Source organism: Nerophis ophidion, linkage group LG01, assembly GCF_033978795.1.
Source record: "Nerophis ophidion isolate RoL-2023_Sa linkage group LG01, RoL_Noph_v1.0, whole genome shotgun sequence".
NCBI classification, from domain to species: domain Eukaryota; kingdom Metazoa; phylum Chordata; class Actinopteri; order Syngnathiformes; family Syngnathidae; genus Nerophis; species Nerophis ophidion.
In genome coordinates, this window is record NC_084611.1 from 10407922 (window position 1) to 10434071 (window position 26150).

At 44.7% G+C, this 26150-nt stretch overlaps 1 protein-coding gene across 1 annotated transcript in view; it reads right to left on the reverse strand.

Annotated features, from left to right (window-relative positions):
- Positions 1–26150, reverse strand: part of adamts3 (ADAM metallopeptidase with thrombospondin type 1 motif, 3) — a 487969-nt gene that overhangs the window by 5534 nt on the left and 456285 nt on the right. Inside the window, exons 21-22 of the mRNA XM_061895958.1 lie at positions 17136–17343; positions 2798–2915 (exon numbers count right to left, since the gene is read on the reverse strand). Of these exons, the coding sequence (XP_061751942.1) occupies positions 2798–2915; positions 17136–17343 (326 nt within the window). The remainder of the gene's footprint in view (positions 1–2797; positions 2916–17135; positions 17344–26150) is intronic.

A 26150-nucleotide genomic window follows, 5' to 3' on the forward strand; every position in this document is an offset into this window, starting at 1 on the left:
ATAGTCTGTTTATGCGTTAATCTTTTTAATAACTTTTTTATTCTGAAGCTAACCAATAATAAATAAAATATCATGTCTGTTGATCATGTCTTTGTTTGGCCATGTACTGTTTGTCCTTTGGACTCTTTAAGTTCCTGTTTTTTCCCACTCCCTTGTCTGGTTTCCTTGGTTACTCATTTTTTCCACCTGTCTCTGGTGGACAAAATGCCCGCTCACCTGCTTCCCAAACTCTAATCAGAGGCAGTATTTAAGCTCGTCTTTGCCAGTCAGTCGCCCTGGCGTCAATGTGATCTTTTCTTGCTCCGTGCTGACTTGTTTCATGCCTTGCCATAGTTTCGTGCTTCATGCCATGCCAAGTAAGTTTTGTTTGATTTATGTTCATAGTCTGTTTATGCGTTAATCTTTTTAATAACTTTTTTATTCTGAAGCTAACCAATAATAAATAAAATATCATGTCTGTTGATCATTATTTTGTTTGGCCATGTACTGTTTGTCCTTTGGACTCTTTAAGTTCCTGTTTTTTTCCACTCCCTTGTCTGGTTTCCTTGGTTACTCATTTTTTCCACCTGTCTCTGGTGGACAAAATGCCCGCTCACCTGCTTCCCAAACTCTAATCAGAGGCAGTATTTAAGCTTGTCTTTGCCAGTCAGTCAATGTGATCTTTTCTTGCTCTGTGCTGACTTGTTTCATGCCTTGCCATAGTTTCGTGCTTCATGCCATGCCAAGTAAGTTTTGTTTGATTTATGTTCATAGTCTGTTTATGCGTTAGCTTTGTTCCTTAGCCCAAGTTGTGCCTCCACTGTGTGCGATTTTTGTTTGTATCTTTTTTTAGTTTAAATTAAATCATGTTTTTACTTAAATGTCCGTCTGCCTTCCTGGGGGAACGACCCTGCAGCAAGCTGCGACCCCCCCCCATCGTGACATAAATGCGACTTCTTGGACAGGTGCGGTAGGAAACGGATGGATGGATTTAAATGCATGACAATGTTTTATATTTTGCCACGTTATTTTTAGCACTGTAATTACCAGCAAAATTATTAATAATTATGGTGTGAAGCAATGTCAGCTAAGATTTATCTGAGAGCCAGATGTGGTCATCAAAAGAGCCACATCTGGCTCTAGAGCCATAGGTTCCCTACCCCTGGACTAGATGTAAATATAAACAAAATACAATGATTTGTAAATAATTTTCAACCCATATTCAATTGAATATGCTACAAAGACAATATATTTGATGTTCAAACTCAAAAACTTTATTTTTTTTTGCAAATGATAATTAACTTAGTGCCAAAGTAGTTGGGAAAGGGCATGTTCACCACTGTGTTACATCACCTTTTCTTTTAACAACACTCAATTAACGTTTGGGAACTGAGGAAACTAATTGTCGAAGCTTCCAAAGTGGAATTATTTCCCATTCTTGTTTTATGTAGAGCTTCAGTCCTTCAACAGTCCGGGGTCTCCGCTGTCGTATTTTACGATTCATAATGCGCCACACATTTTCGATGAGAGACAAGTCTGGACTGTAGGCAGGCCAGGAAAGTACCCGCACTCTTTTACTACGCTGTTGAAACACGTGCTGAATGAGGCTTGGTATTGTCTTGCTGAAATAAGCAGGGGCGTCCATGAAAAAGACGGCGCTTAGATGGCAGCATATGTTGTTCCAAAACCTGTATGTACCTTTCAGCATTAATGGTGCCTTCACAGATGTGTAAGTTACCCATGCCTTGGGCACTAATGCACCCCCATACCATCACAGATGCTGGCTTTTGAACGTTGCGTCGATAACAGTCTGGATGGTTCGCTTCCCCTTTGGTCCGGATGACACAATGTCGAATATTTTCAAAAACAATTTGAAATGTGGACTCGTCAGATCACAGAACACTTTTCCACTTTGCATCAGTCCATCTTAGATGTTCTCGGGCCCAGAGAAGCCGGCGGCGTTTCTGGATGTTGTTGATAAATAGCTTTTGCTTTGCATAGTAGAGCTTTCACTTGCACTTACAGATGTAGCGACAAACTGTATTTAGTGACAGTGGTTTTGTGAACTCTTCCTGAGCTCCATGTGGTGATATCCTTTAGAAATTGATGTCAGTTTTTGATACAGTGCTGTCTGAGGGATCCAAGGTCCCGGTCATTCAATGTTGGTTTCCGGAGTGATTTCTCCAGATTCGCTGAACCTTATGATGATATTATGGACCGTAGATGTTGAAATCCCTAAATTTCTTGCAATCGCACTTTGAGAAACGTTGTTCTTGAACCGTTTGACTATTTGCTCACGCAGTTGTGGACAAAGGGGTGTACCTCGCCCCATCCTTTCTTGTGAAAGACTGAGCATTTTTTTGGGGGAAGCTAAAATCATGGCACCCACCTGTTCCCAATTAGCCTGCACACCTGTGGGATGTCCCAAATAAGTGTTTGATGAGCATTCCTCAACTTTATCAGTATTTATTGCCACCTTTCCCAACTTTTTTGTCACGTGTTGCTGGCATCAAATTCTATTCATGATTATTTGCAAAAATGTGAAAAATGTTTATCAGTTTGAACATCAAATATGTTTTCTTTGTGATGCATTCAATTAAAAATGGGTTAAAAAGGATTTGCAAATCATCGTATTCCGTTTATATTTACATCGAACACAATTTCCCAATTCATACGGAAACGGGGTTTGTAGGTTATAAAAAAAAAAATATACAAAAATTGTCTATGTTTTGCCAAAAAAACAACCTTGGTCAATACATCCACATTTTCCTTGGCGGTGCGTTCAATGACTCGGGCGATGAGAAGAACAATCCCTTACCGTGGCACGGTCCCGGTCTGCAAACTCGCACGTTCTCGGGTCTGTCTCCGCTGCAGTGGTCTCCCGCTCGGCAGGTGACGAGACGCCTCTCCATGCCCTCGCCGCAGGTCACGGAGCACTAGAGGACGGGGGGGGGGGGGGATGGGGGGGGGGGGGGGGGGGACCAATGTGAACGTGGGATCAGGACATGGACGACAAAAATAGACTCTTCTTGGTGACTTCACTACTTTTGTTGTCAACACTGCAGTAACTGCAGGTTTTGGAGGAAACAAGTAAGTCACTGGCGTGTGTGAGTGACATGAAGAAAAGCTCCGATTCGGCCGGTTTTCATGTGTGCATGTCTAGACCAGGACTATGGTCTTCTATTGTTACATTCCGTTCCAAAAGGTCAGAGGAAAACCAAAACCAAAGCAATTTTTACACGTCAACACTGCAGTAACTGCAGGTTTTGGAGGAAAAAAAGTAAGTCACTGGCGTGTGTGAGTGACATGAAGAAAAGCTCCGATTCGGCTGGTTTGCATGTGTGCATGTCTAGACCAGGACTATGGTCTTCTATTGTTACATTCCGTTCCAAAAGGTCAGAGGAAAACCAAAACCAGAGCAATTTTTACACGTCAACACTGCAGAAACTGCAGGTTTTGGAGGAAAAAAAGTAAGTCACTGGCGTGTGTGAGCGACATGAAGAAAAGCTCCGATTCGGCTGGTTTGCATGTGTGCATGTCTACACCAGGACTATGGTCTTCTATTGTTACATTCAGTTCCAAAAGGTCAGAGGAAAACCAAAACCAAAGCAATTTTTACACGTCAACACTGCAGTAACTGCAGGTTTTGGAGGAAATAAGTAAGTCACTGGCGTGTGTGAGCGACATGAAGAAAAGCTCCGATTCGGCTGGTTTGCATGTGTGCATGTCTACACCAGGACTATGGTCTTCTATTGTTACATTCAGTTCCAAAAGGTCAGAGGAAAACCAAAACCAAAGCAATTTTTACACGTCAACACTGCAGTAACTGCAGGTTTTGGAGGAAATAAGTAAGTCACTGGCGTGTGTGAGTGACATGAAGAAAAGCTCCGATTCGGCTGGTTTGCATGTGTGCATGTCTAGACCAGGACTATGGTCTTCTATTGTTACATTCCGTTCCAAAAGGTCAGAGGAAAACCAAAACCAAAGCAATTTTTACACGTCAACACTGCAGTAACTGCAGGTTTTGGAGGAAAAAAAGGAAGTCACTGGCGTGTGAGTGACATGAAGAAAAGCTCCGATTCGGCTGGTTTGCATGTGTGCATGTCTAGACCAGGACTATGGTCTTCTATTGTTACATTCCGTTCCAAAAGGTCAGAGGAAAACCAAAACCAAAGCAATTTTTACACGTCAACACTGCAGTAACTGCAGGTTTTGGAGGAAAACAAGTAAGTCACTGGCGTGTGTGAGTGACATGAAGAAAAGCTCCGATTCGGCCGGTTTTCATGTGTGCATGTCTAGACCAGGACTATGGTCTTCTATTGTTACATTCCGTTCCAAAAGGTCAGAGGAAAACCAAAACCAAAGCAATTTTTACACGTCAACACTGCAGTAACTGCAGGTTTTGGAGGAAACAAGTAAGTCACTGGCGTGTGTGAGCGACATGAAGAAAAGCTCCGATTCGGCCGGTTTTCATGTGTGCATGTCTAGACCAGGACTATGGTCTTCTATTGTTACATTCCGTTCCAAAAGGTCAGAGGAAAACCAAAACCAAAGCAATTTTTACACGTCAACACTGCAGTAACTGCAGGTTTTGGAGGAAAAAAAGTAAGTCACTGGCGTGTGTGAGTGACACGAAGAAAAGCTCCGATTCGGCTGGTTTGCATGTGTGCATTTCTAGACCAGGACTATGGTCTTCTATTGTTACATTCCGTTCCAAAAGGTCAGAGGAAAACCAAAACCAAAGCAATTTTTACACGTCAACACTGCAGTAACTGCAGGTTTTGGAGGAAAAAAAGTAAGTCACTGGCGTGTGTGAGTGACACGAAGAAAAGCTCCGATTCGGCTGGTTTTCATGTGTGCATGTCTAGACCAGGTCTATGGTCTTCTATTGTTACATTCCGTTCCAAAAGGTCAGAGGAAAACCGAAACCAAAGCAATTTTTACACGTCAACACTGCAGTAACTGCAGGTTTTGGAGGAAAAAAAGTAAGTCACTGGCGTGTGTGAGTGACATGAAGAAAAGCTCCGATTCGGCCGGTTTGCATGTGTGCATGTCTACACCAGGACTTTGGTCTTCTATTGTTACATTCCGTTCCAAAAGGTCAGAGGAAAACCAAAACCAAAGCAATTTTTACACGTCAACACTGCAGTAACTGCAGGTTTTGGAGGAAAAAAAGTAAGTCACAGGCGTGTGTGAGTGACATGAAGAAAAGCTCTGATTCGGCTGGTTTTCATGTGTGCATGTCTAGACCGGGACTATGGTTTTCTATTGTTACATTCCGTTCCAAAAGGTCAGAGGAAAACCAAAACCAAAGCAATTTTTACACGTCAACACTGCAGTAACTGCAGGTTTTGGAGGAAAAAAAGTAAGTCACTGGCGTGTGTGAGTGACATGAAGAAAAGCTCCGATTCGGCCGGTTTTCATGTGTGCATGTCTAGACCAGGACTATGGTCTTCTATTGTTACATTCCGTTCCAAAAGGTCAGAGGAAAACCAAAACCAAAGCAATTTTTACACGTCAACACTGCAGTAACTGCAGGTTTTGGAGGAAAAAAAGTAAGTCACTGGCGTGTGTGAGTGACATGAAGAAAAGCTCCGATTCGGCTGGTTTTCATGTGTGCATGTCTAGACCAGGACTATGGTCTTCTATTGTTACATTCCGTTCCAAAAGGTCAGAGGAAAACCAAAACCAAAGCAATTTTTACACGTCAACAATGCAGTAACTGCAGGTTTTGGAGGAAAAAAAGTAAGTCACTGGCGTGTGTGAGTGACATGAAGAAAAGCTCCGATTCGGCCGGTTTGCATGTGTGCATGTCTAGACCAGGACTATGGTCTTCTATTGTTACATTCCGTTCCAAAAGGTCAGAGGAAAACCGAAACCAAAGCAATTTTTACACTTCAACACTGCAGTAACTGCAGGTTTTGGAGGAAAAAAAGTAAGTCACTGGCGTGTGTGAGTGACATGAAGAAAAGCTCCGATTCGGCCGGTTTGCATGTGTGCATGTCTACACCAGGACTTTGGTCTTCTATTGTTACATTCCGTTCCAAAAGGTCAGAGGAAAACCGAAACCAAAGCAATTTTTACACGTCAACACTGCAGTAACTGCAGGTTTTGGAGGAAAAAAAGTAAGTCACTGGCGTGTGTGAGTGACATGAAGAAAAGCTCCGATTCGGCCGGTTTGCATGTGTGCATGTCTACACCAGGACTTTGGTCTTCTATTGTTACATTCCGTTCCAAAAGGTCCGAGGAAAACCAAAACCAAAGCAATTTTTACACGTCAACACTGCAGTAACTGCAGGTTTTGGAGGAAAAAAAGTAAGTCACTGGCGTGTGTGAGTGACATGAAGAAAAGCTCTGATTCGGCTGGTTTTCATGTGTGCATGTCTAGACCGGGACTATGGTTTTCTATTGTTACATTCCGTTCCAAAAGGTCAGAGGAAAACCAAAACCAAAGCAATTTTTACACGTCAACACTGCAGTAACTGCAGGTTTTGGAGGAAAAAAAGTAAGTCACTGGCGTGTGTGAGTGACATGAAGAAAAGCTCCGATTCGGCCGGTTTTCATGTGTGTATGTCTAGACCAGGACTATGGTCTTTTATTGTTACATTCCGTTCCAAAAGGTCAGAGGAAAACCAAAACCAAAGCAATTTTTACACGTCAACACTGCAGTAACTGCAGGTTTTGGAGGAAAAAAAGTAAGTCACTGGCGTGTGTGAGTGACATGAAGAAAAGCTCCGATTCGGCTGGTTTTCATGTGTGCATGTCTAGACCAGGACTATGGTCTTCTATTGTTACATTCCGTTCCAAAAGGTCAGAGGAAAACCAAAACCAAAGCAATTTTTACACGTCAACAATGCAGTAACTGCAGGTTTTGGAGGAAAAAAAGTAAGTCACTGGCGTGTGTGAGTGACATGAAGAAAAGCTCCGATTCGGCCGGTTTGCATGTGTGCATGTCTAGACCAGGACTATGGTCTTCTATTGTTACATTCCGTTCCAAAAGGTCAGAGGAAAACCAAAACCAAAGCAATTTTTACACGTCAACACTGCAGTAACTGCAGGTTTTGGAGGAAAAAAAGTAAGTCACTGGCGTGTGTGAGTGACATGAAGAAAAGCTCCGATTCGGCTGGTTTTCATGTGTGCATGTCTAGACCAGGACTATGGTCTTCTATTGTTACATTCCGTTCCAAAAGGTCAGACGAAAACCAAAACCAAAGCAATTTTTACACGTCAACACTGCAGTAACTGCAGGTTTTGGGGGAAAAAGGTAAGTCACTGGCGTGTGTGAGTGACATGAAGAAAAGCTCCAATTCGGCTGGTTTGCATGTGTGCATGTCTAGACCAGGACTATGGTCTTCTATTGTTACATTCCGTTCCAAAAGGTCAGAGGAAAACCAAAACCAAAGCAATTTTTACACGTCAACACTGCAGTAACTGCAGGTTTTGGAGGAAAAAAAGTAAGTCACTGGCGTGTGTGAGTGAAACGAAGAAAAGCTCCGATTCGGCTGGTTTTCATGTGTGCATGTCTAGACCAGGACTATGGTCTTCTATTGTTACATTCCGTTCCAAAAGGTCAGAGGAAAACCAAAACCAAAGCAATTTTTACACGTCAACACTGCAGTAACTGCAGGTTTTGGAGGAAAAAAAGTAAGTCACTGGCGTGTGTGAGTGACATGAAGAAAAGCTCCGATTCGGCCGGTTTGCATGTGTGCATGTCTAGACCAGGACTATGGTCTTCTATTGTTACATTCCGTTCCAAAAGGTCAGAGGAAAACCAAAACCAAAGCAATTTTTACACGTCAACACTGCAGTAACTGCAGGTTTTGGGGGAAAAAGGTAAGTCACTGGCGTGTGTGAGTGACACGAAGAAAAGCTCCAATTCGGCTGGTTTGCATGTGTGCATGTCTAGACCAGGACTATGGTTTTCTATTGTTACATTCCGTTCCAAAAGGTCAGACGAAAACCAAAACCAAAGCAATTTTTACACGTCAACACTGCAGTAACTGCAGGTTTTGGAGGAAACAAGTAAGTCACTGGCGTGTGTGAGTGACATGAAGAAAAGCTCCGATTCGGCCGGTTTTCATGTGTGCATGTCTAGACCAGGACTATGGTCTTCTATTGTTACATTCCGTTCCAAAAGGTCAGAGGAAAACCAAAACCAAAGCAATTTTTACACGTCAACACTGCAGTAACTGCAGGTTTTGGAGGAAAAAAAGTAAGTCACTGGCGTGTGTGAGTGACATGAAGAAAAGCTCCGATTCGGCTGGTTTTCATGTGTGCATGTCTAGACCGGGACTATGGTCTTCTATTGTTACATTACGTTCCAAAAGGTCAGAGGAAAACCAAAACCAAAGCAATTTTTACACGTCAACACTGCAGTAACTGCAGGTTTTGGAGGAAAAAAAGTAAGTCACTGGCGTGTGTGAGTGACACGAAGAAAAGCTCCGATTCGGCTGGTTTTCATGTGTACATGTCTAGACCAGGACTATGGTCTTCTATTGTTACATTCCGTTCCAAAAGGTCAGAGGAAAACCAAAACCAAAGCAATTTTTACACGTCAACACTGCAGTAACTGCAGGTTTTGGAGGAAAAAAAGTAAGTCACTGGCGTGTGTGAGTGACACGAAGAAAAGCTCCGATTCGGCCGGTTTTCATGTGTGCATGTCTAGACCAGGACTATGGTCTTCTATTGTTACATTCCGTTCCAAAAGGTCAGAGGAAAACCAAAACCAAAGCAATTTTTACACGTCAACACTGCAGTAACTGCAGGTTTTGGAGGAAAAAAAGTAAGTCACTGGCGTGTGTGAGTGACAGGAAGAAAAGCTCCGATTCGGCCGGTTTGCATGTGTGCATGTCTAGACCAGGACTATGGTCTTCTATTGTTACATTCCGTTCCAAAAGGTCAGAGGAAAACCAAAACCAAAGCAATTTTTACACGTCAACACTGCAGTAACTGCAGGTTTTGGAGGAAAAAAAGTAAGTCACTGGCGTGTGTGAGTGACACGAAGAAAAGCTCCGATTCGGCCGGTTTTCATGTGTGCATGTCTAGACCAGGACTATGGTCTTCTATTGTTACATTCCGTTCCAAAAGGTCAGAGGAAAACCAAAACCAAAGCAATTTTTACACGTCAACACTGCAGTAACTGCAGGTTTTGGAGGAAACAAGTAAGTCACTGGCGTGTGTGAGTGACATGAAGAAAAGCTCCGATTCGGCTGGTTTTCATGTGTGCATGTCTAGACCAGGACTATGGTCTTCTATTGTTACATTCCGTTCCAAAAGGTCAGAGGAAAACCAAAACCAAAGCAATTTTTACACGTCAACACTGCAGTAACTGCAGGTTTTGGAGGAAAAAAAGTAAGTCACTGGCGTGTGTGAGTGACATGAAGAAAAGCTCCGATTCGGCTGGTTTTCATGTGTGCATGTCTAGACCGGGACTATGGTCTTCTATTGTTACATTCCGTTCCAAAAGGTCAGAGGAAAACCAAAACCAAAGCAATTTTTACACGTCAACACTGCAGTAACTGCAGGTTTTGGAGGAAAAAAAGTAAGTCACTGGCGTGTGTGAGTGACATGAAGAAAAGCTCCGATTCGGCTGGTTTGCATGTGTGCATGTCTAGACCAGGACTATGGTCTTCTATTGTTACATTCCGTTCCAAAAGGTCAGAGGAAAACCAAAACCAAAGCAATTTTTACACGTCAACACTGCAGTAACTGCAGGTTTTGGAGGAAAAAAAGTAAGTCGCTGGCGTGTGTGAGTGACATGAAGAAAAGCTCCGATTCGGACGGTTTTCATGTGTGCATGTCTAGACCAGGACTATGGTCTTCTATTGTTACATTCCGTTCCAAAAGGTCAGAGGAAAACCAAAACCAAAGCAATTTTTACACATCAACACTGCAGTAACTGCAGGTTTTGGAGGAAAAAAAGTAAGTCACTGGCGTGTGTGAGTGACATGAAGAAAAGCTCCGATTCGGACGGTTTTCATGTGTGCATGTCTAGACCAGGACTATGGTCTTCTATTGTTACATTCCGTTCCAAAAGGTCAGAGGAAAACCAAAACCAAAGCAATTTTTACACGTCAACACTGCAGTAACTGCAGGTTTTGGAGGAAAAAAAGTAAGTCACTGGCGTGTGTGAGTGACATGAAGAAAAGCTCCGATTCGGCTGGTTTGCATGTGTGCATGTCTAGACCAGGACTGTGGTCTTCTATTGTTACATTCCGTTCCAAAAGGTCAGAGGAAAACCAAAACCAAAGCAATTTTTACACGTCAACACTGCAGTAACTGCAGGTTTTGGAGGAAAAAAAGTAAGTCACTGGCGTGTGTGAGTGACATGAAGAAAAGCTCCGATTCGGCTGGTTTGCATGTGTGCATGTCTAGACCAGGACTATGGTCTTCTATTGTTACATTCCGTTCCAAAAGGTCAGAGGAAAACCAAAACCAAAGCAATTTTTACACGTCAACACTGCAGTAACTGCAGGTTTTGGAGGAAACAAGTAAGTCACTGGCGTGTGTGAGTGACATGAAGAAAAGCTCCGATTCGGCTGGTTTTCATGTGTGCATGTCTAGACCAGGACTATGGTCTTCTATTGTTACATTCAGTTCCGAAAGGTCAGACGAAAACCAAAACCAAAGCAATTTTTACACGTCAACACTGCAGTAACTGCAGGTTTTGGAGGAAAAAAAGTAAGTCACTGGCGTGTGTGAGTGACATGACGAAAAGCTCCGATTCGGCTGGTTTGCATGTGTGCATGTCTAGACCAGGACTATGGTCTTCTATTGTTACATTCCGTTCCAAAAGGTCAGACGAAAACCAAAACCAAAGCAATTTTTACACGTCAACACTGCAGTAACTGCAGGTTTTGGGGGAAAAAGGTAAGTCACTGGCGTGTGTGAGTGACATGAAGAAAAGCTCCGATTCGGCTGGTTTTCATGTGTGCATGTCTAGACCAGGACTATGGTCTTCTATTGTTACATTCCGTTCCAAAAGGTCAGACGAAAACCAAAACAAAAGCAATTTTTACGCCAAAAACCGAACTATAGGACTACAAAAAACAACTCTGCAATGGTAGTTAAAGTCCTACTGAAACCCACCCAGTCAAATAGTTTATATATCAATGATGAAATATTAATATTTTTAGTTTACTAAATTACAATTTTAAATTTCCCGCAAAGTGTCCTGTTGAAAACGTCGCGGAATAATGTTATTGGTTGTAGCGGACATTTTATCCCAGCACCGATCAAGGCTAAAAGGCGTCCGATTTAATCGCATAATTACGCAGTATTTTGGACATTTTGTGTTGCCGAATCTTTTGCAATTTGTTCAATGAATAATGGAGACGTCAAAGAAGAATGCTGTTGGTGGAAAGCGGTGTATTGCGGCCGGTGTTTCTTTGTTTGTTGTGAAGCTTTAATGTGGAACAGAGCGGTGAAGCGGACATGGTTCTCTGCCGCATGTCAACCGGCAGGTTTCGGTGAGAAAAATTGTGGCAATAAGTCGGCTCTTACAGTAATTAATCCAATCCATCCATTCATTTTCTACCGCTTATTCCCTTTCGGGGTCGTGGGGGTCGCTGGCGCCTATCTCAGCTACGATCGGGCGGAAGGCGGGGTACACCCTGGACAAGTCGCCACCTCATCGCAGGGCCAACACAGACAACATTCACACTCACATTCACACTCTAGGGCCCATTTAGTGTTGCCAATCAACCTATCCCCAGGTGCATGTCTTTGGAAGTGGGAGGAAGCCGGAGTACCCGGAGGGAACCCACGCATTCACGGGGAGAACATGCAAACTCCACACAGAAATATCCCGAGCCTGGATTTGAACCCAGGACTGCAGGACCTTCGTATTGTGAGGCAGACGCACTAACCCCTCTGCCACCGTGAAGCCATCAATCAATCCAATCCACTTTATTTATATAGCACATTTAAACAACAATAACGTTTCCAAAGTGCTGCAAAGCCATGTTAAAAACAATACAAAAAAAACAACAAAAAAACGATATTATGCTCCATCAATGACTGAATAAAAACAAAAAATAAATAAAAATAATATAAAAACAAATATGATTAAAAACTATTTTAAAGATGAGCAGAGCTTGTGTCATTCTTCCTGCGGCGCTCAAAGAGGCAGCTGCGACTTTCTTGGCTCCTCCGTGACTTCCCTCAGAGACACTGGCGGTCAACAAACCCTTTCGCCTTTCCGGTATGACTTTATAATCTTACTAAAACACTAGTAACACAATAAGCAGATAAGGGATTTTCCAGAATTATCCTAGTAAATGTGTCTAACATTTGAATCGCTCCCAATGCCCTGTCTTTTTTTTTTCTCCTTCTAGTCCTTCACTCTCACTTTCCTCATCCAGAAATATTTCATCCTCGCTCAAATTAATGGGGAAATTGTCGCTTTCTCGGTCAGAATCGCTCGTGCTGCTGGTGTCCATGATTGTAATCAATGTGAGGATGTGAGGAGCCCTCACACCCGTGACGTCTTCTTCTACTTCCGGTACAGGCAAGGCTTTTTTATTAGCGACCAAAAGTTGTGAACTTTATCGTCGATGTTCTCTACTTAATCGTTTCGGTGAGAATGTTGTGGTAATAAGTCGGCTCTTACCGTAAACATGAGCGTAGCTTCTGTCGTTACTCCTGCAGCTGTCAAAGAGGCAACTGCGACTTTCTTGGCTCCTCCGTGGCTTCCCTCAGAGACACTGGCGGTCACCAAACCCTTTCGACTTTCAGGTATGACTTTATAATCCCACTAAAACACTAGTAACACAATAAGCAAATAAGGGATTTTCCAGAATTATCCTAGTAAATGTGTCTAATAACATTTGAATCGCTCTTTTTTTTCTCCTTCTAGTCCTTCACTCTCACTTTCCTCATCCAGAAATCTTTCATCCTCGCTCAAATTAATGGGGAAATTGTCGCTTTCTCGGTCAGAATGGCTCGCGCTGCTGGTGTCCATGATTGTAATCAATGTGAGGCTGTGAGGAGCCCTCACACCCGTGACGTCACGCGCACATCGGCTTCTACTTCCGGTACAGGCAAGGCTTTTTTATTAGCGACCAAAAGTTGCGAACTTTATCGTCGATGTTCTCTACTAAATCCTTTCAGAAAAAATATGGCAATATCGCGAAATGATCAAGTATGACACACAGAATGGACCTGCTATCCCCGTTTAAATAAGAAAATCTCATTTCAGTAGGCCTTTAAAGTCCCTTTTATGCAAGAGTCCAAGAGCCAAGGCCAGTAGTTACAGACATGCTAACCTTTGTTGATATCCAAACATATAAATGGCCTCACCTTTTCTCCTCCAAACATATTGCTGGGTATTTTGGCCAAACAGCTGTATTTTTGTTTAATTTGACATCAAAAGGACAAAGATAAGACATCTGGAGGAAAGTTCTGTGGTCAGAAGAAACAAAAATTGAGCTGTTTGGCCACAATACCCAGAAAAGGTGAGGCGTTTAATCCCAGGAACACAATACCTACCGTAAAGAATGGTGGTGGCAGTATTATGCTCTGGGCCTGTTTTGCTGCCAATGCAACTGGTGCTTTACAGAGAGTAAATGGGACAATGAAAAAGGAAGATTACCTCCAAATTCTTCAGGACAACCTAAAATCGTCAGGTTGGGTCTTGGGCGCAGTTGGGGGTTCCAACAGGACAATGACCACAAACACGTGTCAAAAGGGGTAAAAGAATGACTAAATCAGGCTAGATTTAAGGTTTTGGAACGGCCTTCCCAAAGTCCTGACTTAAACGTGTGGACAATGCTGAAGAAACAAGTCCAAGTCAGAAAATGAACACATTTTGTCAAGAGGAGTGGTCAAAAATTCAAGCAGAAGCTTGTGAATAGCTACCAAAAGCACCTTATTGCAGTGAAACTTACCGAGATACATGTAGGCAAATTTTAACATTGCTGTATGTATACTTTTGACCCAGCAGATTTGCTTACATTTTCAGTAGACCCAAAATAAATTCATAAAATAACTAAACTTCACAAATGTTTTGTTTTTGTGACCAACATGTGCTCCAATCACTCTATCACAAAAAAAAAATAAGAGTTGTAGAAAGTATTGGAAACTCAAGACAGCCAGGTTCAAACACTGATGACATCTATCAAACAAGACCAGAAGCAAGGAATTAACCCGAGACAGAATTCAATTTGGCTTCATGAATGTTTTCTGTGGTCCCGCGGACCCGAACGCCACTTAATTAAGGGACTATGAAGAGTTAAGTTAAACAACGAAGCCTAAAATTCAATCAATCAATCAATCAATCAATGTTTATTTATATAGCCCCAAATCACAAATGTCTCAAAGGACTGCACAAATCATTACGACTACAACATCCTCGGAAGAACCCACAAAAGGGCAAGGAAAACTCACACCCAGTGGGCAGGGAGAATTCACATTCAGTGGGACGCCAGCGACAATGCTGACTATGAGAAACCTTGGAGAGGACCTCAGATGTGGGCAACCCCCCCCCTCTAGGGGACCGAAAGCAATGGATGTCGAGCGGGTCCAACATGATACTGCGAAAGTTCAATCCACAGTGGCTCCAAGACAGCAGCGAGAGTCCCGTCCACAGGAAACCATCTCGAGCGGATCAGCAGCGTAGAGATGTCCCCAACCGATACAGGCGAGCGGTCCATCCTGGGTCCCGACGAGCGGTCCATCCTGGGTCTCGACTCTGGACAGCCAGTACTTCATCCATGGTCATCGGACCGGACCCCCTCCACAAGGGAGGGGGGGACATAGGAGAAAGAAAAGAAGCGGCAGATCAACTGGTCTAAAAAGGAGGTCTATTTAAAGGCTAGAGTATACAGATGAGTTTTAAGATGAGACTTAAATGCTTCTACTGAGGTAGCATCTCGAACTGTTACCGGGAGGGCATTCCAGAGTACTGGAGCCCGAACGGAAAACGCTCTATAGCCCGCAGACTTTTTTTGGGCTTTGGGAATCACTAATAAGTCGGAGTCTTTTGAACGCAGATTTCTTGCCGGGACATATGGTACAATACAATCGGCAAGATAGGCTGGAGCTAGACCGTGTAGTATTTTATACGTAAGTAGTAAAACCTTAAAGTCACATCTTAAGTGCACAGGAAGCCAGTGCAGGTGAGCCAGTACAGGCGTAATGTGATCAAACTTTCTTGTTCTTGTCAAAAGTCTAGCAGCCGCATTTTGTACCAACTGTAATCTTTTAATGCTAGACATTGGGAGACCCGAAAATAATACGTTACAGTAATCGAGACGAGACGTAACAAACGCATGGATAATGATCTCGGCGTCTTTAGTGGACAAAATGGAGCGAATTTTAGCGATATTACGGAGATGAAAGAAGGCCGTTTTAGTAACGCTTTTAATGTGTGACTCAAAGGAGAGAGTTGGGTCGAAGATAATACCCAGATTTTTTACAGAGTCACCTTGTTTTATTATTTGGTTGTCAAATGTTAAAGTTGTATTATTAAATAGAGGTCGGTGTCTAGCAGGACCGATAATCAGCATTTCCGTTTTTTTGGCATTAAGTTGCAAAAAGTTAGCGGACATCCATTGTTTAATTTCATTAAGACACGCTTCCAACTGACTACAGTCCGGCGTGTTGGTCAGCTTTAGGGGCATGTAAAGTTGGGTGTCATCAGCATAACAGTGAAAGCTAATACCGTATTTGCGTATGACGTCACCTAGCGGCAGCATGTAGATGCTGAAGAGTACAGGGCCAAGGACCGAACCCTGGGGAACTCCACATGTTACCTTAACATAGTCCGAGGTCACACTGTTATAGGAGACGCACTGCATCCTATCAGTAAGATAAGAGTTAAACCATGACAGGGCTGAGTCTGAAATACCAATTCGTATTTTGATACGCTCTAATAAAATATTATGATCGACGGTATCGAAAGCAGCGCTAAGATCGAGGAGCAGCAACATAGATGACGCATCAGAGTCCATCGTTAGCAATAGATCATTAGTCAGTTTTGCGAGGGCTGTCTCAGTCGAGTGATTTGCCCTGAAACCGGATTGAAAGGTTTCACATAGATTGTTAAACGCTAAGTACTCATTTAGCTGCTCTGCAACAATTTTTTCGAGGATTTTCGAAATAAAGGAAAGGTGAGACACCGGTCGGTAGTTTACCATGAGGTCTGGATCGAGGTTAGGTCTTTTAAGGAGAGGATGAATAACCGCTTTTTTGAATGCAACGGGAACAGTGCCCGAGGAAAGTGATAAGTTTATAATATTTAGCACTGATGGACCTAATAATACAAAATTCAAGCTACTTAATTAGAAAGAGTCTACAAACATTTAAGCGGTGTTTTTTAAAATGTAATACGGAATTTATTACTTGTGTACTATATTTGTTAGAATAATTATATATATATTTTCACGCTAACTTTAGTATGCTTGAAGTGAAGTGAATTATATTTATATAGCGCTTTTCTCGAGTGACTCAAAGCGCTTTACATAGTGAAACCCAATATCTAAGTTACATTTAAACCAGTGTGGGTAAAGTGTCTTGCCCAAGTACACAACGGCAGTGACTAGGATGGCGGAAGTGGGAATCGAACCTGCAACCCTCAAATTGCTGGCACGGCCGCTCTACCAACCGAGCTATGCCGCCCCATAGCTATGCTTAAAGTCCGTTGCTTTAGTTATTAGCTATTGTGCTCGAGTTATACTTTTTCTAATCTATGCAAGGACAAAACTTCTTATCTTTGTTTTAGCCCGCTCACAGCCAAGGATTTCAAGGACCTCAACGAAGATAAGATGACAGCATGCAAGGACCTCAACACACGGACAAAGCAGGGACAAGGCGAAATCACCAGGCCCCCAGCCCATTCCGTCATGTACTGTGCGTCCTGGACCTGCTTTGCATAATATATGTGACCACTCCTTCTAGAGGCAGCCTCAGTGATGTTGACTATGGAACTCTGAATAAAAAAAGGGACACGGGAGCTGAACCTTAGAGCGCAGGGCGAGACTGTGACTAAGTGTTCAGCACCATGCGCTCTCCTCATGAGCTAAATTGAACTCTGTCTCTGCATGATTCCTTGCTTCTTGTCTGATTAATAGATGTCATCAGTGTTTGAAACTGACAAACGTGAGGTTTTCTCCTTGTTCAGGAGATGGTACTTATGGCCAGAGTTCTGGTTTGCTTACCTCCGACCATGCTCCAGTCCTCCACTGAGAAGGACAGGCCACCCGGTTGCAGAGCCTCCTGCTCTCAGGCTTCTCCCCGCTGCAGTATTTGCTGTGGATGGAGCGGTTGGTTCCGTCGTGGAGGAACTGCAGGCAGCGGACCGTCCGGATCTGAAAACCCAGGCCGCCGCAGGTTTTGGTGCAATGTTCCCACTCGTCCGAGATCCACCTGGATGGAGCGGAGTCAGGTATGAGATGGAGCAAGACCTAATTTTTCTGTTTGTTCATTCAACAATAATAATACTTTTGGGAACACTTTAGTATGGGGAACATATTCACTATTAATCAGATTAAGACTTAATTTTGAGTTATTTGGACACTAGGGGAACATATACGGGTTAGTTAAGGGTTGGGTTACTAATAAGTAATAATTCTGAGTTTGTATATTTGTGTTGTTTGAGGTTGTAGAATAAGGCCATGCATTAATAAGTACTTAATCAGAATCAGAATCAGATGCCCGAGGGGAAAAAACTGTTCAGGTGGAGGGAGGTGCCTGAGGGGAGAGAGGAGAATATTTTGTGTCCAGGGTGAGAAGAGTCGGCTGTGATCCGACCCACACGCCTCCTGGTCCTGGAGGAGAACAGGTCCTGGAGGGGTGGGAGTTTGCAGCCAATCACCTTCTCGGCAGCACGTACCACGCGCTGCAGTCGATGCTTGTCCCGGACTGTGGCGCCGGGGAACCACGGTGAGGATGGACTCGATGATTGCTGAGTACAACTGCACCAGCATCTCAGTCGGTACTTTCAGTTTTTTCAGCTGCCGAAGGAAGTACATCCTCTGCTGGGCTTTCTTGATGAGGGAGCTGATGGTCGGCTCCCAGTTGAGGTTCTGGGTGATGGTGGTGCCCAGGAAACGGATGGAGTCCACAATGGAGACGGGGGTGGGAGAGTCAATCAGGGTGAGGGGGGATGGTGGGGCTGTGACTTTCCTGAAGTCCATGTTCATCTCCACAATGGAGACGGGGGTGGGAGAGTCAATCAGGGTGAGGGGGGATGGTGGGGCTGTGACTTTCCTGAAGTCCATGATCATCTCCACAATGGAGACGGGGGTGGGAGAGTCAATCGGGGTGAGGGGGGATGGTGGGGCTGTGACTTTCCTGAAGTCCATGATCATCTCCACAATGGAGACGGGGCTGGGAGAGTCAATCAGGGTGAGGGGGGATGGTGGGGCTGTGACTTTCCTGAAGTCCATGTTCATCTCCACAATGGAGACAGGGGTGGGAGAGTCAATCAGGGTGAGGGGGGGTGGTGGGGCTGTGACTTTCCTGAAGTCCATGATCATCTCCACAATGGAGACGGGGCTGGGAGAGTCAATCAGGGTGAGGGGGGATGGTGGGGCTGTGACTTTCCTGAAGTCCATGGTCATCTCCACAATGGAGACGGGGGTGGGAGAGTCAATCAGGGTGAGGGGGGATGGTGGGGCTGTGACTTTCCTGAAGTCCATGGTCATCTCCACAATGGAGACGGGGGTGGGAGAGTCAATCAGGGTGAGGGGGAATGGTGGGGCTGTGACTTTCCTGAAGTCCATGATGATCTCAACAATGGAGACGGGGGTGGGAGAGTCAATCGGGGTGAGGGGGGATGGTGGGGCTGTGACTTTCCTGAAGTCCATGTTCATCTCCACAATGGAGACGGGGGTGGGAGAGTCAATCAGGGTGAGGGGGGGGTGGTGGGGCTGTGACTTTCCTGAAGTCCATGATCATCTCCACAATGGAGACCGGGCTGGGAGAGTCAATCAGGGTGAGGGGGGATGGTGGGGCTGTGACTTTCCTGAAGTCCATGGTCATCTCCACAATGGAGACGGGGGTGGGAGAGTCAATCAGGGTGAGGGGGGATGGTGGGGCTGTGACTTTCCTGAAGTCCATGGTCATCTCCACAATGGAGACGGGGGTGGGAGAGTCAATCAGGGTGAGGGGGAATGGTGGGGCTGTGACTTTCCTGAAGTCCATGATGATCTCAACAATGGAGACGGGGGTGGGAGAGTCAATCGGGGTGAGGGGGGATGGTGGGGCTGTGACTTTCCTGAAGTCCATGATCATCTCCACAATGGAGACGGGGCTGGGAGAGTCAATCAGGGTGAGGGGGGATGGTGGGGCTGTGACTTTCCTGAAGTCCATGGTCATCTCCACAATGGAGACGGGGGTGGGAGAGTCAATCAGGGTGAGGGGGGATGGTGGGGCTGTGACTTTCCTGAAGTCCATGATCATCTCCACAATGGAGACGGGGGTGGGAGAGTCAATCAGGGTGAGGGGGGGATGGTGGGGCTGTGACTTTCCTGAAGTCCATGATCATCTCCACAATGGAGACGGGGGTGGGAGAGTCAATCGGGGTGAGGGGGGATGGTGGGGCTGTGACTTTCCTGAAGTCTATGTTCATCTCCACTGTTTTCTGGGCGTTCAGCTCCAGGTTGTTGAGGCTGCACCAGGACGCCAGCCGGTCCACCTCTCTCCTGTAGGCAGACTCATCGCCATCCGAGATGAGCACGATGAGAGTAGTGTCGTCCGTAAACTTGAGCAGCTTTCCCGACTGGTGACAGGGAGAAGATCCAGGGGGAAAGTACAAAGCCCTGAGGAGTACCAGTGTTCGTGGTTCGATTGTCTGAAACAATCTCCCCCAGGCGCACGTGCTGTCTTCGGTCGGTCAGGAAGTCATTGATCCACCTGCAGAGGGAGTCGGGCACACTGAGCTGGTAGAGCTTGTCTCGTAACATTCCAGGGAGGATGGTGTTGAAGGCAGAGCTGAAGTCCACAAACAGGATCCTCGCGTAGGTTCCTGGGGAGTCCAGATGCTCCAGGATGAAGTGGAGGGCCAGGTTCACTGCATCATCCACAGACCTGTTCGCTCTGTAGGCGAACTGCAGTGGGTCCAAGAGGGGGGCGGTGATGTCCTTGAGGTGGGGCAGGAACAAGCACTCAAAGGACTTCATGACCACAGACGGCAGCGCCACCTTGCCTGTAGTCATTAAGTCCTGTGATCCGAGCTTTCTTGGGGACAGGGACGATGGTGGAGGTCTTGAAACAGGACGGCACGCCGCATAGCTCCAGATAGGTGTTCAAGGCCTACTGAAACCCACTACAACCGACCACGCAGTCTGATAGTTTATATATCAATGATGAAATATTAACATGGCAACACATGCCAATACGGCCTTTTTAGTTTACTAAATTGCAATTTTAAATTTCCCGCGAGTTTCTTGTTGAAAACGTCGCGGAATGATGACGTGTACGCGTGACGTCACGGACTGTCGGGAAATATTAGCGCTGCACCGCTAGCGGCTAAAATTCGTCTGCTTTAATCGCATAATTACACAGTATTTTGGACATCCGTGTTGCTGAATCTTTTGCAATTTGTTCATTTAATAATGGAGACTATAAAGAAGAATGCGGTCGAGCGAACATGTTTTCTCTACCTCAACCAGCATGTTTTTGTAAGGGGAAATAAGGGATATATATATATATCTTACCGGAGACATCATTGGATTATTCGTCGTCCTGCGGCAGCTGTCAAAAAAGGCAGCTGTGAGCTTGGCCTCCTCGGCTTCTCTCTGAGACACTGCGTGTTCACCGCAGCCATCCGACCTCGAGGTATGTCTTTGCAATCTTAACAATCTCACTAAAACACTATTAAAACAATAAGCAGATAATGGACTGTGGAGGACTGTTGCTTCCGGGTTCTCCGGACCACCAGGAACAGACTTTGTTCGATTTTGACAAGGCTTTATTTTCCAATAAATATCCTTTCTGCTGTCCAGCAATTGTCTCTATGTACATGTCCTTCTGCTTTTCAGCAAGTATCTGTCCACCCGAGCGCCTCCCTAGGGAGGTGTTTAGGGCACGTCCAACCGGTAGGAGGCCACAGGGAAGACCCAGGACACGTTGGGAAGACTATGTCTCCCGGCTGGCCTGGGAACACCTCGGGATCCCCCGGGAAGAGCTAGACGAAGTGGCTGGGGAGAGGGAAGTCTGGGTTTCCCTGCTTAGGCTGTTGCCCCCGCGACCCGACCTCGGATAAGCGGAAGAAGATGGATGGATGGATGGATGGATGGATCTGTCCGTCTCCCTCTCTCACCGCCTCCTGACTGCGGCCTTTTACAGAGCGACAGGTGATTAGACAAACACTTGGGGGGCGGCATAGCTCGGTTGGTAGAGTGGCCGTGCCAGCAACTTGAGGGTTGCAGGTTCAATTCCCGCTTCCGCCATCCTAGTCACTGCCGTTGTGTCCTTGGGCAAGACACTTTACCCACCTGCTCCTAGTGCCACCCACACTGGTTTAAATGTAACTTGGATATTGGGTTTCACTATGTAAAGCGCTTTGAGTCACTAGAGAAAAGCGCTATATAAATATAATTCACTTCACTTCACTTTCAGCTGTGTCATCCAATCACCTGTCGCCACACCCCCCTTCCCCGCAGGCGCACAGGCCACACCCATCACATGGATCTTCCAGAATTATCCTAGTGAATGTGTCTAATTACATCTGAAACGCTCACACTGCCGCCGCCCGGAGCCGTCGCTTTTTTTCCTAGTCCTTCACTATCAATATCCTAATTCGCAAACCTTTCATCCTCGCTCAAATTAATGGGGAAATTGTCGCTTTCTCGGTCCGAATTTCTCTCACTGCTGGTGGCTCCCGTTATAAACAATGTGAATATGTGTGGGGCCCTACAACCCGTGATGTCACGCACACATACTTCCGGCAAAGGCAGGGCTTTTCTATTAGCGACCAAAAGTTGCCAACTTTATCGTCGATGTTCTGTACTAAATCCTTTCAGCAAAAATATGGCGATACCGCGAAATGATCAAGTATGACACATAGAATGGACCTGCTATCCCCGTTTAAATAAGAAAATCTCATTTCAGTAGGCCTTTAAAAATGTCAGTGAGGTCAGGATCCAGCTGGCCATCGTGTTCAGCTTCAAGAACCGCCGGCGTAGATCCTCCTCTCGGATGGAGAGGGCCTTTGGTGAAGTCCTGTGATGTTCTTGGAGTCCTTTAAGTCCTTTAATGTAGTGCTGGAGTTGGTGGGGGGTGTGGGGGGTTTGAGCAGAGCTTTGATGAGCTGAAGGCCGTTCGTGACGACAGTAATGTGTGTTGAGGTCCTGAGCGAGAGTCCGGTCCTTCAGGGCCTGGGGGGGCTTTGGGCTTATAGTTCGTAAGGGCCCTTGATCCTCTCCACACGGCTGCAGAGTCAATGGAGCTGAACTGTTCCTGAAGACCAGGGGTGTCAAACTCAAATACAGAGTGGGCCAAAATTTTAAACGGAACAAAGCCGCGGGCCAAGGTTGAACAAATTAACCTTTTAATAGGGACCCAAACAAGTTTTAATAGGGACCCAAACAAGTTTTGCAATGAATATTCAATAGGGCAGGACGGTGGTACAGGGGTTAGTGCATCTGCCTCACATTACGAGGGTCCTGAGTAATCCTGGGTTCAATCCCGGGCTCGGGATCTTTCAGTGTGGAGTTTGCATGTTCTCCCCGGGACTGCGTGGGTTCCCTCCGGGTATTTGGGCTTCCTCCCATGGAACAGGCAGAGCTTACATAACGTAATAGTGCAAAATCAACTTTCAAAAAACATCAGTGGTATATTAAATAAAATTTAATAAAAAAAAATGAATGGCTCTTTTCTATTTGCAGCCTTCTGAGGTAAATATCAACATTAACTTTTTCCACAGGCTGATAAATTCAAAAATAATATAAAAATTAGGTGGGCGGGGTTTGGTAGTAGCAGGGGGTTTATATTGTAGCGTTCCGCAAGAGTTAGTGCTGCAAGGGATTCTGGGTATTTGTTCTGTTGTGTTTATGTTGTGTTACGGTGCGGGTGTTCTCGCGAAATGTATTTTGTAATTTTTGTTTGGTGTGGGTTCATAGTGTGGCGCATATTTGTAACAATGTTAAAGTTGTTTATACGGCCACCCTCAGTGTGACCTGTATGGCGGTCAACCAAGTATGCCTTGCATTCACTCGTTTGCTTGTAAAGTCCGCATATAGAATGTGACTGGGCCGGCACAAAATCCAGTTCCAAATAATAATAATAATAATAATTAGAAAAATATCAAATAAAATCTAAATAAAAATGTTATGCCTTTTTTTCTATTTGCAATCTTCTGAGGTAAATATCAATTTTTTTTCCACAGGCTAATAATAAATTTGAAAATAAAATAACAATAATGAATGAACCAAACATTCAAGCCTTGAAGTAGCAAGAGAAAATGCATGAATAAAACGTTAATTATTGGTCAGTTTGCTGGAAGTTTCCCCGGAAGAGTTAGTGCTGCAAGGGGTTCTGGGTATTTGTTCTGTTGTGTTACGGTGCGGATATTCTCCCGAAATGTGTTTTGTCATTCTTGTTTGGTGTGGGTTCCCAGTGTGGCGCGTATTTTGACAGTGTTAAAGTTGTTTATACGGCCACCCTCAGTGTGACCTGTATGGCTGTTGACCAAGTATGCCTTGCATTCACTTGTGTGTGTGTGAAAAGCCGGAGATATTTTGTGATTGGGCCGGCACGCCAAGGTATATTGGCGCTTTGTACGCCGCCTTACGTCCGTGTACTACTCCGTACAAAAGTCGTACATTTTACTTTTTGAAACCGATACCGATCATGTTACCGTGTTACGGTGCGGATGTACACCCGAAATCTCCCGTCCAAAGGCAAAACCCAGTAACTATTTTGGGCAGATAACTGTGGAGGTCCGAATAAAAACTGGACGCTCTACACGGCTCTTGCCCAATGTGCAAACGCGGAATGGGGCCCACCCGAGATTGTGATAAAATACCTGGAGAAAGGGCACACGTTCATGAGAGCGGATTCGATCCATGGCTCGATCGGCAAGAAAACGAAAGCTCGAGAAAACATCGATACGTTTGATGACTTTGTAGATCTTTGTAAGACAGCATCAAGATGGATTGCCTTTCCTTTGTTTTCTCAAAATCAGCTAGAAGTGAGTTACTGGGTTTTGCCTTTGGATGGGAGAAATGTGTTTCTCATTCTTGTTTGGTGTGGGTTCACCGTGCGGCGCATATTTGCAACAGTGCTAAAGTTGTTTATACGGCATATAACATAGTTATTAGGTGTGCGATGAGGTAGCGACTTGTCCAGGGTGTACGCCGCCTTCCGCCCGAACGCGGCGGAGATAGGCTCCAACTGTTGTGAACTCGCATGTCTGCTGTTGTGCGTCCCCGAGCATGCAAGAATCCAGGAGAGTGGAGTGAAGGTAAGAATATTTAATGCTCATGAGAAAATAACAAAAGCAAACATAAAGCAGTCGTGCAGATAAACGTTCTCAACGTAGATTTTTTTTCTTCCAGCACTGAGGAGCGCTCGGGTGAAACACAAATAGGCAGTGGTTGGATTGACAGCAGGTGTGAGAAAAACGAAAAAGAGAAAAACAACAGTGCTCGTGAATAAAACGGGAAATACAACAAAGTAAGAGCACTGGACAGGAAGTGAATACAAAAACACGAAAATTAACAGAAATAAAGTGACGGGTTGTCACACCAGCGACCCCACGCGACCCCGAAAGGGACAAGCGGTAAAAAATATGGAAGTATGGATATATATATATATATATATATATATATATGTTTTGTATATATTTTTTAATAATATACAACAGGGGTGCCCATTACGTCGATCGCGAGCTACCAGTCGACCGCGGGGGGTGTGTCAGTCGATCTCCAGCCAGGCTTTTAAAAAAAATAAGACCTAAAAATTAGTGATCATCAATCTTCACCAAGACGTCACTTAAATGACATTCACGGTACCGGAGGGTCTTGTGAGATGACGCTGGCTGCTGCAAGATCATTATTATGAAAATATGACCGAGAGGAAGGCGAGGAACACTTTTTATTTCAACAGACTCTCGCGCCGTACCTTCCGTCAAAACTCTAAAGGCCGACTGCACATTTCCTATCTTCACAATAAAAGCCCTGCTTCATGCTGCCTGCGCTAACTAAATACAGAGTCTCGGAAAACTGGCGTGCACAAGCGATCCCTCAGAAAAGCTGGCGTGCACAAGCTTTCCGAGACTCTTATTTTGTTAGCGCAGGCAGCATGAAGCAGGGCTTTTATTGTGAAGATAGGAAATGTGCAGTCGGCCTTTAGAGTTTTGACGGAAGGGACGGCGCAGAAAGTCTGTTGAAATAAAAAGTGTTTCTCGCCTTCCTCTCTGTCATTTTTTCATAATAATGAACTGGCAGCAGCCAGCGTCATCTCACAAGTCCCTCGGGTGCCGTGAATGTCAATCAAGCAAGCTACGGAATTTGCCGCCAATGTTTTTCTTGTAAAGTGTATGGAAGCTGGATGAATTAGATGCCAAAAACCAACCACTTTCATGTGGTATTGTACAGAAAGGACAACTTTTTTTCTCCTCCATTTGAAAATGTGGGCGTTATCATCATTACTGTCTGATTCCAATCAATGCAAGTCATCAGAATCAGGTAATACACCAACTTATATTCTTGTCTTGGTGAAAGAAAGACATCTATATGTGTTACACATGCTTGTATTATCATTAAACACATTTAACTTGTTTACAAAAATGTCTCTTTCATAAATAAATAAATATAAATGATATATATAAATGAGGTAGATCCCCTCGAGTTGGTCAATTGAAAAGTAGCTCGCCTGCAGAAAAAGTGTGGGCACCCCTGATATAGAGCCTTCAGTCCAAATGCAGCTGAGATAGGCTCCAGCACCATCCGCCACCCCAAAAGGGACAAGCGGTAGAAAATGGATGGATGGATGGATGCACAGTATATATAATATGTAAATATTACATCTATGTTATATTTCACCTTAAAACTCATTTGTATACTCTAGCCTTTAAATAGACTCCCTTTTTGGACCAGTTGATCTGCCATTTCTTTTCTTTTTCTCCTATGTCCCACTCTCCCTTGTGGCGGTTTAGCTCAGTTGGTAGAGTGGCCGTGCCAGCAACTAGAGGGTTGCAGGTTTGATTCCCGCTTCCGCCATCCTAG